Source organism: Electrona antarctica (genome assembly GCF_951216825.1).
Source record: "Electrona antarctica genome assembly, chromosome: 3".
Classification (NCBI taxonomy): domain Eukaryota; kingdom Metazoa; phylum Chordata; class Actinopteri; order Myctophiformes; family Myctophidae; genus Electrona; species Electrona antarctica.
In genome coordinates, this window is record NC_136808.1 from 15712797 (window position 1) to 15729239 (window position 16443).

The 16443-nt window shown below is 42.6% G+C and overlaps 1 protein-coding gene across 2 annotated transcripts in view; it reads left to right on the plus strand.

The window, feature by feature from the left end:
- acsf3 (acyl-CoA synthetase family member 3) overlaps positions 1-16443 on the plus strand; it is a 44277-nt gene that overhangs the window by 21920 nt on the left and 5914 nt on the right. For both annotated transcript variants that reach the window (XM_079496551.1, XM_079496552.1), the window contains 2 exons: positions 871-977; positions 1503-1629. In XM_079496551.1, the coding sequence (XP_079352677.1) occupies positions 871-977; positions 1503-1629 (234 nt within the window). The remainder of the gene's footprint in view (positions 1-870; positions 978-1502; positions 1630-16443) is intronic.

The following is a 16443-nucleotide window of genomic DNA, read 5'->3' on the forward strand; positions in this document are numbered from 1 at the left end:
ATGACTGAGATGGATTGATTGATTGATTGATTGATTGAAATATCTATTAACAGTTTGCAGAATTACAGTACATTTCAAGCACAAACGCAATACAAAGACTGTTAACTGTGAGTGGACGACCCAATTACGCATTACACTTGTTTACAAGAGGGTCCACCATGTTCAATTCATCAAAACATTTGGAGACGTACGAATAGACACTTCTATATAGTCAAAGAACAGAACAGGAATTCATCATAAAGGAGGAAAAAAGGGAAAAGAAACATATACAGTGAAGGGAAAAAGGGGCGGTGGGGGGGGGGGATTCAGATTTTACGGGGGCCAGTTTCGAATTGCAGCCGTCCGTAGGTGCTCTTTGAGAGCGGTTTTGAAGGAGTCAAGGGATTCGCATGCCTTCAGATGCCTTTACCGTTTATGGTGTTGTGATGCTCATCAAACCATTTAGTAAGCACTCATGCCCTGTGGATGGGTGTAATATCTTCCTGGAACACAACACTCCCATAGAAAATCACTGAGATTTTGTTGTGTACAACTGTACACACTAGTAAAATCATATAAAGGTTTACTTCATAGTTTGTCCACTAAGGAGCCAAGTGGTCGTGGATATGATTGTCAGGAACTCTGTCCCTTGCTGACTTATGCTTAATTTATACATATAGTCATACGATGGATAATATATAGACGGCTTACACGCTCCCAATGTGTGGCGATGCGACACACTTTTAATTTCCAGTGTTCAGCTTTGTCATACACTGAAATATAAATCAGGCTTTCACAGGTCTCATTTATTGTAACATATGTTCTGGAATGCGAGCACGTACTGTACAATCCTTTTGATTATGTGTGCGTGTTGATTGTTCGTATTGACAGGTGCAGTAGGTTTGCCTCTCCCTGACGTGGAGGTTCGCATCGTCATGTCCGATGGCACCAGTACCACCAGTACCACCGTTGTAGAGGGCAACCACAGAGGCACACAGGTAACCACTAACTGCACATGTCTGTCTAATTTCAACGCTAAAGAAAAGTAAATGTGAAAATGTAACAAAAATCTAAAGTCACTAATAGCTTGTTTGTGGTATATTCTAAAAACACGCCACCGCATAGACAATCCAAGGGAAGGCTGATGGTTTGTTTGCTTTTATAACACGTGAAATATCTCAGTTGCCCATGAGAAGTGTGTGTGTGTGTGTGTGTGTGTGTGTGTGTGTGTGTGTGTGTGTGTGTGTGTGTGTGTGTGTGTGTGTGTGTGTGTGTGTGTGTGTGTGTGTGTGTGTGTGTGTGTGTGTGTGTGTGTGTGTGTGTGTGTGTGTGTGTGTGTGTGTGTGTGTGTGCTCCTGTCACCCTTTGTCACTCTCTCCCTGTGTGTGTACAGTATACTTGTGTCTCTCACTCACACACACACACAGGCACGTGTAGACAGACTACAGTACATTATGTCCATACCTTGATGCATCAGAGTCCATCCGTATTTCACATGTCTGTCTGTCTGTCTGTCTGTGCAGGTGCACCCAGGCCTGGAGGGTAAGGAAGGGGAGCTGCTGGTTCGAGGTCCGTCTGTCTTCAAAGAGTACTGGAACAAGCCTCAGGAGACCACAGATTCTTTCACTGCTGACGGCTGGTTCAAAACGGGTACCTTCCACCTCCTCTCACACATATTCCTACTGAGGAAAACACACTTTCTCTCACTAATTGCATCTATGCGAGGCGTTCTGTCAGAGACCATTTTTTCTTTCCATCTGTACTTTAGGGCTTGAATTTACACGTTAAAAACCACAGTGGGAGGGCAGTCCAGGACAGAATGTTTGTGTGTACGTGTGTGTATATGTTCATGTTCATGTGTGTGTGTGTGTGTGCGCGTGTGCGTGCCCGTGGGAGTGAGCGTGTGTGTGCGAGTGTATGCAGCTTTTTGGGGAACTATGAGCGAGTGATAAATGGACTATGTGTGTTTTTGGTGCTGCAGGGCATTTTTCCTCCCTAAGTGGTTGTGACTGCTCTGGGTCTGGAGGAGCTGAGCGCAGCGCTGTGTGTGTGTGTGTTGTGTGTTGTGTGTTGTGTGTGTGTGTGTGTGTGTGTGTGTGTGTGTGTGTGTGTGTGTGTGTGTGTGTGTGTGTGTGTGTGTGTGCGTGTGCGCGTGTGCGCACGTGTGTGGTTGCCCCCCCAGGAGCCCCACTTTACTGCAAAACCACTGGGAGATATGAGAGGTGAAATGGGGGGGGGTCTTGAATTGTCACGTTAGAACAGAAGACAAGGAAAGCCATCAGCAAGAGAAGACCTACAGCCTCCACAGTAAAATCCTCAGTGTCTGTTTAACTCTTGAGAGTGTGGAAAGGGCCCCATGAGGGTCAGGTAGAGTCAGCTAGAGAGGTGGTATGCAGGGTTGGGTGGTTGGACAGAGCACTGCAGTAGGGCTGTAACAGAGAGGTGGTTTGCAGGGTTGGGCGGTTGGACAGAGCACTGCAGTAGGGCTGTAACAGAGAGGTGGTTTGCAGGGTTGGGCGGTTGGACAGAGCACTGCAGTAGGGCTGTAACAGAGAGGTGGTATGCAGGGCTGGGCGGTTGGACAGAGCACTGCAGTAGGTCTGTAACAGAGAGGTGGTATGCAGGGTTGGGCGGTTGGACAGAGCACTGCAGTAGGGCTGTAACAGTTCACAACAACACGTCAATGCTTTGTGAGTTTGCAGATCAGGGGAGTTTTTTTTACGGTAATTTTGCATGACAACGCCATGTGACGAAATATAATACAACGCTTAAACACATTCCCTGCCATTGACACAGTGTTTGTTTACTTCTGGTTCACGTCTCGGGACCTGTGGGACTTCAAAATTTGGGTACTTCACTGAAAAAAAATATGGCAGTGATAATTAATGAATTAATTAATACCTGGCAGTCAATGTTAACAGTTTAATGGCCCCAGACGGAGATCACCGTCAAGTTCAAGTGCACGGTCAGTTGCCCGAGACGGATATTGATAAATAGGACGGAGATTAATGATATCAAAACCGGTCGCATCGCTCCACAGCCTAGGAGCGCTTGTTGCCCAATCCTCGGTGTTGCACAACAGTGACACGTCATCGTCTAATTATGAAAAAATATCCTGTGTTAGACGGCGCTCCGCGGTCCAGTCGCTAGTCGCGATAGATTTATTCTTACCTCCCGTTGTTGTCGATCGACTCTAGAGTGGTGTGGCTATTGTTAGCTGCTACACAGACATTCACAACAACTTCCGGTCCGCCGGTAAAAGTGGTTCGGGCGCTATAAATGATGGGCACATTTTATTAATGGATTAAATAGGCCCGGGCCCTCACGGTGTTAACTGGTTAATCAAATTGTTGAAATATTTAAAACAATTATTAAAACAATAAAAATATATATAATATATAAGAGTGATGTTGGGCTGCAGAGGGAAGCAGACAGTGGATCTGGACTGGGTGTGTTGGGCTGCAGAGGGATAAGCAGACAGTGGATCTGGACTGGGTGTGTTTGCATTGGCTCTGCAGGCTAGAAGGAAGAGTTCCACAGCGCTGCACGTTGCTGTCACACTCCATTACAGCCACCGGCCACATAATGAGAGTCTGTGCAATCGGCTCCCCACAGACCAATCCCCCATGCCACAGCAAGGCACACGTGCACATATACGTACATGGCATCCGCACGCACGCACGCACGCACGCACGCACGCACGCACGCGCGCACACGCACAAACACACGCACACACACACTAGCTATTATTATCATCACTTTTTTGATTAATCAAATTATTGCTATTATCAGTAATTCTTTTAGCAGTGATTAAATCGATTGTTTTGATTATTTCGCACCCCTCACACACGCATGCAGACAGACAGACAGACAGACAGACAGACAGACAGACAGACAGACAGACAGACAGACAGACAGACAGACAGACACATGCATTGCACACACAGAGCTGACTTGCACTTTGCTAAACCACCCACCTGTCTGTGTTCTCCAACTCTCTCTTACCATCACTCTAATGCATACAGCACAGCAAGACAAGCTCATACGGACACTATTACATTCAGACTGGCTGCTCAAATCACATTTTTGGCATGTCGATATTGGAATCAGATTCATCTTATGAGGTTTGGACGGCGAACAAAATTCACACGGAAACTGAGTTTTGCAAATTACATTTAAACCATGTTCATACAGTAGGTGGAAATTTGCAGCACTGCTGTAGAGTGGGCGGGGTCTTTGGGCTGGATCCAGGCTAGGTTGGTACTTGGTAGTGACTTTTGAGTCACACACACATTTTTATGGCACGCAAGTATATAGTATATATCCCATTTTTTTGGGTATGGAGCTAAAACAAATCTGCTTTCCCACTGCACACATTACAAATTGCTGAATCTAAATTTGAAATTGCACACTGTGACAAAAGTGCACTTTTTACATTGTGAACCCAAATTGACTTGGCCTTTTGCATGTTTGGATGTTATATGAGTTTGACAGCAGCGTGGAAAACAGAGTTTCCACTGGGAGAGCATGAAAGCCATTACTACCAGATACGAACTAGCCTTCCCCACCGGATCGTAGTCACTTGGCGACGCCCCCTTCTGTGGCGCACACGGAACTGCCTCTCACATGTGCGGACCGCTTTAAATAACTCCCAAAACCCCTGGAATACCAGATCGCCCTGTGATGTTTACCGTTACACATTACACTTCCAATTTCAGCACCTCGTGATCGAATCACATTCCCGGTGCTGCTTATTTATCTTATCTAACATGCGTCGCAAATAATTTTATTGGGATTAAGGTTAGGTTTAAGCATAGTTTTTGATCCCTCCAGCAAGGCGTACCACTCGTTTCCACCCACACCAAGGCACATGCTTGTTAGGGACATATTCCTGCTTGTTAGGAACATACTCCGGCCACACCAAAACACATTGTTAGGAACATACTCCTGCCACACCAAAACACATTGTTAGGAACATACTCCTGCCACACCAAAACACATTGTTAGGAACATACTCCTGCCACAACAAAGCACATGCTTGTTATGGACATACCATTGCCAGTGGCTTTGATACTGGCACTGGCTTTAGAGCATGGTCCCCAGGCACTCCTAATAGTTAGGATCTGTTAAATGCAGAGGGCAAAATTCAAGGTCTGTGCAAATTTACTCTGCCAATAAATGAAACAAACAACACATGCTCGCATGTGGTCCCCCGGCATATGTCCTGTAGGGATAAAGGTGGAAATGAATTGTAAGAGGCAAGCAGACTACTTATACTTCCTTTCTCACTCTCTCACAACCTTTTCACCCACGCACCTGCTCCCTCTTTTACTCTGCCGTTGCTCTTTCTTTCTTTCCGGCACAGGGATCTCTGACTTGCTAACTCCTGTCAAATTCTCCTGGGCTTTTCTGGTATGTTCAGGTCAGTCAGGGAGAAGGAAAGTAGGTGTGTAGGACGAGTGCAGAGACAGAAGTGTGCAAGAAATGTCAAAGAAGAAGCATTGTCGGTGGAAATACATGAAGGGAAAGTTGTGGTTGTACTTGTGGCACTGTCTACAGATTCAACATTTTAATAGTCTACAGATGATCAGATAGTCTGCACATTATAGTTTTAATCAAAACTGCTGATGTGTCACTGCAACTCAAACATTTCAACTGAGAAATAAATATTATTGGCTGATAGTGTATTGGGATGGTTCTGGGAAAAAAAAGAAAATAAGTGTAGTATTATTACTATGAACTTGCTTTTTGCTACACTACTGTATGTCACTAAAATTATAACTATTTTATGCCGATAGTCTGCTACTGTAGACCTGTTTGCAGGTTCATTGTTGAGCCTTGTTTTTGTCGCGTCAGAAGAGTTGCAGCAAAAGAAAATGTTTTGTGATGGTTGGGTGATGTTTTCATAACATTTTACAGTTGAAGTTGAAGACTTTATATATTCTTTTTACAAAGCTTTCCGGCAATGTACCTGCGGAGATGCCGCAGAGGACGAAGTCTGAGCAGAAAGAGAACAGAGGATAACTGACAGATGGGGAGAGAAGTGTAGTCAGAGCACAAAAGGCAGACGGAGTGCTGAGCAGTGTGGTGGAAGGAGAGAGAGAGTGTGAGAGTTCAGATCAATACGCCGTCTGTTGGCCGGAGGTGTCTGTTCAGCAGCGCCAGTGAGCGCTGTGTAGCATGACTGGCAGCTCTATAGGGAGGCTGTCACCCTCTTCAGAGTGCTCTCCTCTCCACTCATCTTCACAGACACCTCTCAGCACATTCATTCATCCCTTATTTCTTCCTTTTTCTTTTTAAAATATACTGTATATATCGTTGTTCTCGAGTGGAAACCTTGTATGTTCCTTTTTTTATTATTATTATTATTTTAAAAACAAAATAATAAAAATAGCCGAGCTTGTAGATCAACTATTTTCACTACTTTTGTGCAACAACCCCCTTGTGTGATGAAGTATAGTGTTCACGTTAATTTATGAAAAAACATTCAATGTTCAAATATGAAGATACAAGGTTTCTACCCAACAACAACAAATTTCTTTCTGATTGAACCACTGTTCAAAATGTGTTAAAAATAGTTTATCTACAAGATCAGGTCGTGATGTGACACTTTCCAAACATATTGTCAACCTTTTTTCAGAACAATTGCCCATAATGACATGCCCAATGCAAAACTGGGACATCAGGCTGAAAGTGGTTTTATTTACACAGTGGATTTTACAGTGTGCAGTACAGTCTTTCTCCCAGCCAAAGGTAAACGGGACCAGGGGTGACCTGGATGGGAGCTGGACGGAGCACCACTGTCCAAGACAGTACACAGTGCTCCTCCTGGATTATTAGGCACTCAAATAAACTATAAATAAAATGCATGAATATATAAATAAATAAAGTCATTCGGGGGATTGGAGGAAGATGTGTAGGCCAGGCATTAGCACATTTTTTCCAAATGGTTCTGTGTAGCGTGCTGAATAATGAAGGCACAGTTGTAGCAGAGAGTAAGCTGTGTTTGGGGACTGGCCATTAGCCTCGCCTGATCTGCAGTAAGAAAGCTAAGGTGGGCCGGGCCGGGCCAGGCCAGGCCACTGGAGCGACTTACTGTAGATAACTGGGGGAAAGAATGATATACTTGGAGAGTATCAGACTTCAGAGCAGGGATGTTAACAAGGGTCAAGTCACATGGCTTTGTGCTGATGCTGTTGAGAGCATGGTTTATTAAGATTTCTTTCTTATTGCACTTAAAAGCATTTACACTGCATTTGATGCAGTGTGAATGTCCATGAGGCGCTTTAGCATAATACATTTATTTAGCATGCATGTGCAAAGCCATGTGCAATGCAATGTGAAAGCAAAAATGTGTTTCTACATTCAAGCTAACAATTGTGAGGGGTGGGTTGGAGTAGGCTACACCTGCCCTACTGTATGTATATTGACTTGAGAACCAGCCTAGTTTGAAAATTGTGGGGTAACATTTCTTATGCATTCCATGCCATGCATGTGTATTATGCATTATTAATGTAGATACTTATATATAATCTGCTTATAAAATAAATATAGTTATAATAACTATGGTGCTTTATAACAAACACATTAAAAAGCATTTTATAATGACTTGAGGTCAAATATTAAAATGTATACAATATTTTTACAATTGTATAATGTATTATCACTATTATGCATTCTAGTGTGATTATAAGTCATAGTATAAGTGGTTAATGGGCTTTATTTAAAACACTCATTACCACTTATATTAACTTACAATCACTCTGCAGTGGTTCTAATGCATTATAAAATTATTATATAACTAAAATACAACAAGTAGGCTACTTGACGTTATACATCATTATAAAGTCTTATAAAATATTTCTGTGTTATAATTGCATTATGAGTACTTGTGTTATAAGCATATTATAATGCGTTATAAGTATGTTTATAATGCATTATAGACATGAGATACATAGGGAGTGTTACCGTGACTTAAATTGTGAGATTACTGTTTTTTCTTCACAAACAATAAACAGTTTAAGTCAACAGCTCAACCACATGGCTAACAACTGTAAAGAAAGCCTAACATAAGATAAAAAATACACAATCCATTACCATTAATTTAAATTATTCAATTAAATTGTGTGAAGCTGAACAACTACCTCCCAAAGTCCAGAGAGACAACTTATTAAACCCTGATTTTATCCAGCCACTGGGGCTTCTCTCATGGCAATGGACAATGACATTTTCAATTTGTATGCCCAAATGAGCAATATTTGGTTGCAGCAATACCAGGTAAAAATACATACCCATATCCCTGGAAGATCACTGTGGGTCATCATATCATGTCAGTCACCAGTCAGTCTGTCATATACCGCTGATGAGTTGCCTCTATTTGTCGTTATTGGAAAGCACCTCAGCTGTGGCTTTTCCATTATCAAAAGTTAGCAATTCAAACAAATCTTCCCAAGGGATAGTTGTGAAATGATGTTTTCTCTGTTTTGGGCTTCCTAAGACACTGTGCCCTTGGCGTGCGTTGGCCCGGCCATGTGTCTGTCAGATTTGTGTGACGTGGTGGAGAGCAGTGGAATATAAACTGCAGTCAAGTAGCCCGCTTGACAAAACATGCAGGATCTGAGACGAACATCAATCCTCAACTTCAGCTTGTTATCTGCAGAGGAGACGCGAGCCAGCCAAGGAATATAATCAGTAACATTAACATAAAGCAATTCAAGCTCCTTTAATTGCATTATATTAAACAAATTAGATCACTCATCCAAGTGCGACGTGCTTTCTTGTATGGTATTAATTACAAAAAAAGGAGCTATGACAAAAGTTAAGGATGATAAATAATATCAGAGCTGAGATTTTGGTGGCTGGCTGTCTGTTATTTATCCTCATTAACACTTCCATCTAGACGTCGAGGCTTTAATGTGTAACATTAATATTCATGTATGCTAAGTGTTTACAGTCACTCTGAAAGGAGGCATGACTCACTGTCAGGTCTTGTTCATCATTGGATAGATAAAACCATCCACTCCAAGTCAGATGTTGGGTGTTCGTAATGTGATTAGGAGTTGTGTTGAATGTGGTGAAGAACTCTCAGAATCTCTGCTTTCGGGGCAGCCATAGCTTAGTGGGTAGACATATTATTGATGTAACAGATGTGTAAAAAGTACACAGTCGTTTAACTTTGGGAGTGTAACCAAATGGACCTGTTTGTTCGATGTTGTACCTCGAAACACATACAGCCGAGCTAGAAAACACCAAAGACAGCTCGGTTCAATATATTTAACATAATTCCTTCCACTGTCGCTTATGAGCAGCAAAATGTGTTCCTATGTCTTTGCAAAGGGCTTGTATATTGTATATTGTTTTTGGATGAATAAAACCACCACTGATTGGCTGTCAGGATGCGAAAAGTCGGGTGAAAGCGAAGGTCGCTTCAGTTGGAATTTTCCAAGTTGGGGCGAAGATACCAGGCGACCGTTCGTTTTGTTCGTGCAACGTCTCGTCTTTGCATCGACTTGTATGTAATCACGCCGCTCTAACTATCCAGGTTTAACCCATTTTGGGCGGGAACCCCTTTTGGTGTTAGCATTATGTTATGCTTTAGCTATTGAAAAATAGCAGACCTACAAGCTCGTAGCGCGCCACTCGGTGGCGCGCTACGAGCTTGTAGGTCTGCTATTTTTGAAAAATCGAAGAACAACTGACATAGAAACATAGCTTTTTCAGAAAACTGTCAGGATGTAGAAGACATTTTTAGAATCTGATCTCTGGTCAAAATGGGTTAAATGTAGCTTTAGCGCTCCTCCAGAGTACTCCTCATGACCATCTGAGCAGCCTGCATCAACTTGGTGAAGCTGAGACTGATTTTCTCCGTCGCAGGATTAACACAAGGTCTCCCCATCCCTTTAGGATCCAGCGTGGAATGACCGTACTAGTGACCGTAGTTGTTCCAGATAGTACAGGAAGAACACCTTCATTGAAATTAGAGTCAATTTAATCATCAAGTGCAATAAATGGATGTGATCTGATCTGGGTGACACTGGTACCGAGGACATATTCACGTCTTACCATTTTCATTAGTATACACTAGTACACACAGTAGAACATGACGCAATAGTAGCAGTGGTCTGGTCTGGTTTGAAGCTCTAATGGAGCGCCCATGAAATATGAGCGACATGACTTATTTTTTTAATTTTTTTATAGTATTTATTTTATTTGGAAAAAGTACAATATAGACAGCATTTCTATGTATACATAGGACACAAGTGCAATTCCCAGGATGTTTTTCTTCCCTCCCTCCCCCCTCCAAGTGACTCCATCTCCAATGTCTCTGTAAAACCCTTGCTTTCTTCAGAAGGACTACATATGGCATCAAGTCAACACTCAACAGGGGCAAAGGGCAATATCGCTTCAGAGCGTACATTTCAGAAGGAGAAAAAGAAGAAAGAGTGGGCAGAAAAAGAAAAAGACGAGCGACATGACTTCTATGTCTTCTATAACTGATTTGAGACTTTTCTGGTTGTCTCTCTTTTAGGTTCAACACCTTTGTCAGCGAGTAGCGACGCCAGTAGCTGTCATGACTGACTTAGACGTGATTGGGATGGTGGCTGTGGCCTTTGTCATGTGTCACACTCTGCCCTTTCCTGTCCTTCCTTTGCTTTCATAGACTTCAGCTTCCCTTACCGAGTGTGTGTGTGTGTGTGTGTGTGTGTGTGTGTGTGTGTGTGTGTGTGTGTGTGTGTGTGTGTGTGTGTGTGTGTGTGTGTGTGTGTGTGTGTGTGTGTGTGTGTGTGTGTGTGTGTGTGTGTGTGTGTGAGCACACTGTTCTTGTGGGCACATCTTCTACTTACTTACATAAAATATTCTGGAGTCTGAGTGACAAGTGACACGTTTATCTGTTTAGGTCAGGACATCTTCATATATATATATTTTTTAAATGTTTTTTTGTGGCCTTTATTTTATATTTTTTATGGAGGGACAGACAGTAGGCTGACAGGAAATGGGGGGAAGACATGCAGTAAAGGCCGTCGGGATCGGGAGTCGAACCCACGCCACGGGCCATGGCCCAGGCCGACATCTTCATATTTACTCAAGTCTTCATATTCACGTACTACAAGTCTTCATACAGATCTGTCCCCATAACACATCATCCATCAGTGTACTATAGAAAGCACATTCCACCAGTCGTTCTAGTATAAGTGAGATCAAAACACAGTTGACATCTTTGATTTGTTTTATTTATTTGATTTGGGTTTTATTCATTTAAGTCACAGATCAGCTTTTTTTTTATCTCTCAAATAACAAAATGACAATGACGAAATAATATATCGTTGCTGTCGGGAGGAAACTCAATTTTTGAGGTTTTGTTTTGCATAAATCAGTGCTATTGAACACCCTTTACGTCTGTGTGTTGTTTCGAAAATATTGAACCAATGGAAAGTAGTAAAAAACGCTTTGGACAAAACCTCTTAACTCCATCGCACCCTAAAACGGTCTGCTAAAACAACTAACTCCACCACCTCTCTCCCTCTCATGCAAGTAATTGACAATATATAAAGTTTTCAAAATATAAGGTTTTCTAAATTTCCTGAAAAATGGATAATTTTCATTTCCTGAAAAATCCAAACATTTTGGAGTTAGGTGGTTTCCTCCCAACAGCAGAGATATGCAATATGGAAGAACATTTTTTCCAGTTCATGAACAGTAAAAAAATATATTTTTTGTCTTTCTGGAAAGCCAGCAATGTCTTTTTTTCCCCCTTTCTCAAAGACGATGTGGAACTTGCTCTGCCCTCTATCCACAGTTCAAGTCTTTACTGGTCTGTTTTTATTTCTTTTTTTCTCCACACTAGTGTGCCTTCACTTTCTTTAATGCCTCAGAATGAGATGAAAGCCCAGCGCAATTAGGCTTCTTATCGTTTTAATTAAGAAAGCCATTCGTCCATATCTGCCTCCAACGCCATAACATATAATGGCAGAGAGGCTCTGATGCCTGAAGTGGTGTGTGTGTGTGTGTGTGTGTGTGTGTGTGTGTGTGTGTGTGTGTGTGTGTGTGTGTGTGTGTGTGTGTGTGTGTGTGTGTGTGTGTGTGTGTGTGTGTGTGTGTGTGTGTGTGTGTGTGTGTGTGTGTGTGTGTGTGTATTTGCACGCACGTGTGTGTGAGTGTGTGCGTGTGTGTGTGTGTGCGTGCATCCTGGTAACACAATTCCCAACAATCTCCCTCCCTCCCTTCTTTCCTCTCTTTTATCAGTCTGTGTTCTCCAATCACACAATTCCCACTCGTGGGAACAAGCTCTTCCATCCCTGCTTATTTTCCCTCTCTTCAAAGATACAAGGTCAAACAGTTTGGCAGAAGACAGTACTTCAAACTTATTTGATGTGTGCTGTCTGAATGTCTCTTTTAAACCGCTCTGATCAAACACACTGCACATTTAAGCTGCAGATAACAATCTGCAACTTTTATTCAAACCTAGGTGAAATATCTGCGTCCGGGCTAAGACAGAGAGGACCTCTTCCCAAGAGGATATATTGCACTTTGGGCTTCATGCAGCAATACCCCTTGTCAACCAGTCCTACGGACTCCTACCTGAGTCTAAATGTCTCAGTAGAAGAGCAGGGAGACCACCTCCCACCACCACAGTTGTGTCAATAATACAGTATAGCATACTGTACGTATTGGTCAAAATAATGTTCACTAAAACAAGTTATGGATTGCAGATTTAATGCTCTTTTGACTATTTTATATTTCCGCATGAAGGTGTCATTCACAAAGTTTCAAAACATACACCACCCATGTGACCCCCCCCCCCCCCCCCCCCCCCCTACACACACACACACACACACACACACACACACACACACACACACACACACACACACACAGTATGTGTGTGTATACACTACCGGTATACATGTATACAGTACATGAACACGGACAACGCAAGCACCTTATCAATATATCTATTTGTGAAACACACATTATTAGCCCAAACAATTTACATAACAGTCCTGCTGTACATGTCCGCGACTGGGAAATCATTCCTTCCTTTTCTCACTTATCCCCCCCCCCCCCCCCCCCCAATCTCCTCCGTGCCTAAAAAAGGAAAACGGGGGGAGGACTGTAAATACATTGTTACTGGTTGTTAACACCCAGCTAGTTCCTTTACTCCCCCTCTGTACCCCCCCCCCCCCCCCCCCAAGTCGCCCTAGCCTATCAGTGCAGCGCAGTGGTCTGTGAAGAAATTCCCAATATCTAAATTTACACACTGTATCAATCTTGTTTAATAGACTGGAAAGCTTATAGCCGCCGCGGCGAGCCGGCAGAGAGGCCAGCGGTGATAAATTGTCGGCATGCAGGCGACAGCCGCCCGTGATGTATAATGAAATATTTATGATTTATCCCGGCTAATAAACTGAAATGAAGTGCGTGATGTATGGGAACAGATGGGCCCTCTATTGATGCCGAGGAGGCACAGAGGCAAAGAGAGGCAGAGGAGATAGGTGGAGGAGAGAGGAGGAGGAGGCTGCGAAGAGGAGGAGACGGCATGAGAGATGCAACCGGAGAGGAGGAGGAGGAGGAGGAGGAGGAGGAGGAGCTGAGAGGGGAGCAACGAGGAGATGGAATGAGGTGGTGTGAAAATATGGAGGGCAGGAAGGAAGAAAACAACCACACTGTAAAATCCTCAGTGTTCATTTAACTCAGAGTAACCTTACGGGTCCATTTGGTTACATTCGTACACACTGAGGATTTGACAGTGTTAACAGCTGGAAGAGTAGCAAAAGAGGGATACAAGGTGCAATAGAGGAGTGAATAAGGGGAAGGGACAGGATGATGGCTTCCTGCGATGGTTCTGTAGAAAGGATAGCGCCAGTGGTTTTGAGCATTTGGTTCCATTGACGTAGGGCCTCGTTGTCGAAGTATATACTTAAGTAAAAGAAAAAAGAAAAGAAAAACACCCAGTAAGGTGCAGATCTCCTCAAAGGCAGCACAAATGTGTTCCAAAATCTGTTGATAATTTTCTCTTATTGAAGTTGTAGATTTGTTTATGAAGTGGTGCCAAATTTGAAGCTGTGCTTTTGCATGACTTGTGATTATGAATAAGTTGGAATATCTATGGAGGAAATGTGCTATCCTACTGTAGCTGCTCTATACCACAGTTTGTGTGTGTGTGTGTGTGTGTGTGTGTGTGTGTGTGTGTGTGTGTGTGTGTGTGTGTGTGTGTGTGTGTGTGTGTGTGTGTGTGTGTGTGTGTGTGTGTGTGGGTCTGTATGTCTATCTGTCCCTATGTCCCGAGTATGACCTATTGACCCCTGCAGCTGTTTTGAGCACTTGGCTGATTGGGGTCGCATTGGAGGGTCAATGACACACACACACACACCAGGAAGGTGTGCTTAAGTCAACAACTGTGCTTGACTCCATGCACCACTCACTTCACATTGCAGGTGAGATTTTCCGCCAGACCAGGAAGATAAACAACTAGAAAAAGTGCCCCTCGGGCCAGGGCAGGTCAGGTTGTGGCCTCCTGGTGGCGCTATAATAGGCCAATGTAAAAAGGGTGCCATTTGTTCTTATGCCTTTGATGGAAATTGGATGATTTGAGGCATTTTGTTACAAAAATGTGTTTTGCAAAAATCCACCTGTTGGTGGTGTTATAACAGGCCAATGTGAAAACGGTGGGATATATATCAGCCTAGTAGGAAAGTGCGTGAAAGATTTCACGTAAATTGCACGCTGCGTTCATGATTTGAGACTTTTTGTTCAAAACGGGCCAGTCCTGCAAACTTTGAAAGCCAATGTTAGCCAATTAGGATGGAATATGAAATATCGGACAGATCCATCTTGAGCACATAACGATTTGCGGGATTTTTGGACAAAATCTGGAGGAGTAATACCAAAAAAAGTGTTTTACAGAAGTCGGCCTCCTTTGGCCTTTGGCCTCGTGGAGACAATAGGGACTTTATGCAACGACTGTTTTCAGGACGGCTCCGCTAGGCGGAAGTACAGCGGCTATGACGCCATCACCGTAGCTGTCAAAATCGTTAAGCAAACAGCCGTCGGCGACGGCAACATTGGTTCCCATGGTGACACGTCTATGCAGCATGTGCGTCAAACATAAACACATTCTTTTTTTTTAAAAACACCCTGTCACGTGTCAGCTAACTTGCCGATATTGCTTAATTCTTACGCTGGACATGATCAGCAGTGGAAAGAGGAAGGTGCTGGAGCAATCTGTTTTATTCTAAACCCGTTTTAATAAACATGGTTAATATGACATATGGTATTAGTGTTATTTCTTCATTCAGAGCATGCCAACACATTACACAGCATAAGAGAGGTGAGGAGCAATAGGTGTACGTTTTATATATGTGATGTATGCCATGCTTTTTGTTATTGCTTAATGTAAGTCGCTCTGGATTAAGAGCGTCTGCTAAATGCCTAAATTGTAAATTGTAAATTGTGTAAATATATGACAGATATAATTTCAATAAACATGGTTATGACACGGCGTTGTAGACACTACGTGTAAGTGTGGGTTCTGCCATAGTAGAAAGGGCTGCGACGGCAAGCAGGTTTATGTATCGAGCACTGATCCATTTGCGGTTGCCGGAGCCGACTGCCGTAGCTGTCGTTGCTTAAAGTCCCTATTAATAAGCTCCGGAAACACTAACCCCCACACACTTTGCATATCAAGACACTACACACAAACATATGCACACTGTGTACATTTACATACACACACCTACTCATGTACAATTTATATTTATACAGTCAAACATACTGTGCAATGCACGCATACACAGATGGATAATATTCAGAAGTCAGAACCATGCACACAGCACCTTCAAGCACTTCAAAGTGTGTCATGAGTAATTAGCTGTTTTTCTATTGTTGCTATTGTTTTCTACAACTCTTTGTTTTTATATTTTCTCCCACAACTCCTTTCCCAATCCTCCCCACCCACCCACCATCTTTCCCCACGAGGCCAGACATACAAACAACATAAATTATATACAAGTATAAAACCAATAAGTTGAGTACATAACTAAGATACACACAACATATATACAGGTATAAAACCAATATGTTGAGTACATAACTAAGATACAAAGAAAGGGATCACATGGTTACGTTCACAGAAATAATTAATAAACAACTTAAAAGGGGGTAAAATAAGAGACATAAAATTAATTAAAAAAAAGAAAGAAAAAAAAAACAGTAAATAAAAATAATAATAATTGAAATACTTGTAAGAGCTTTGCTATTGTTTTCTATTGTAAATTGTAATGTTCCGAATTTTACACGTGTGCTCGCATATAAGATGTAACAATGCACATCTTAAATCTTGAAAATCTTGAATCTTCTGGAATCAGCTAGGGCTAAAGTACCTGTCGACGGTCCACCACCGTGAAGTCTATAGGGGTTTGAATCCACTGCTGTGCATCTGGTTTGGCCAAGCGTCTATACAAACAC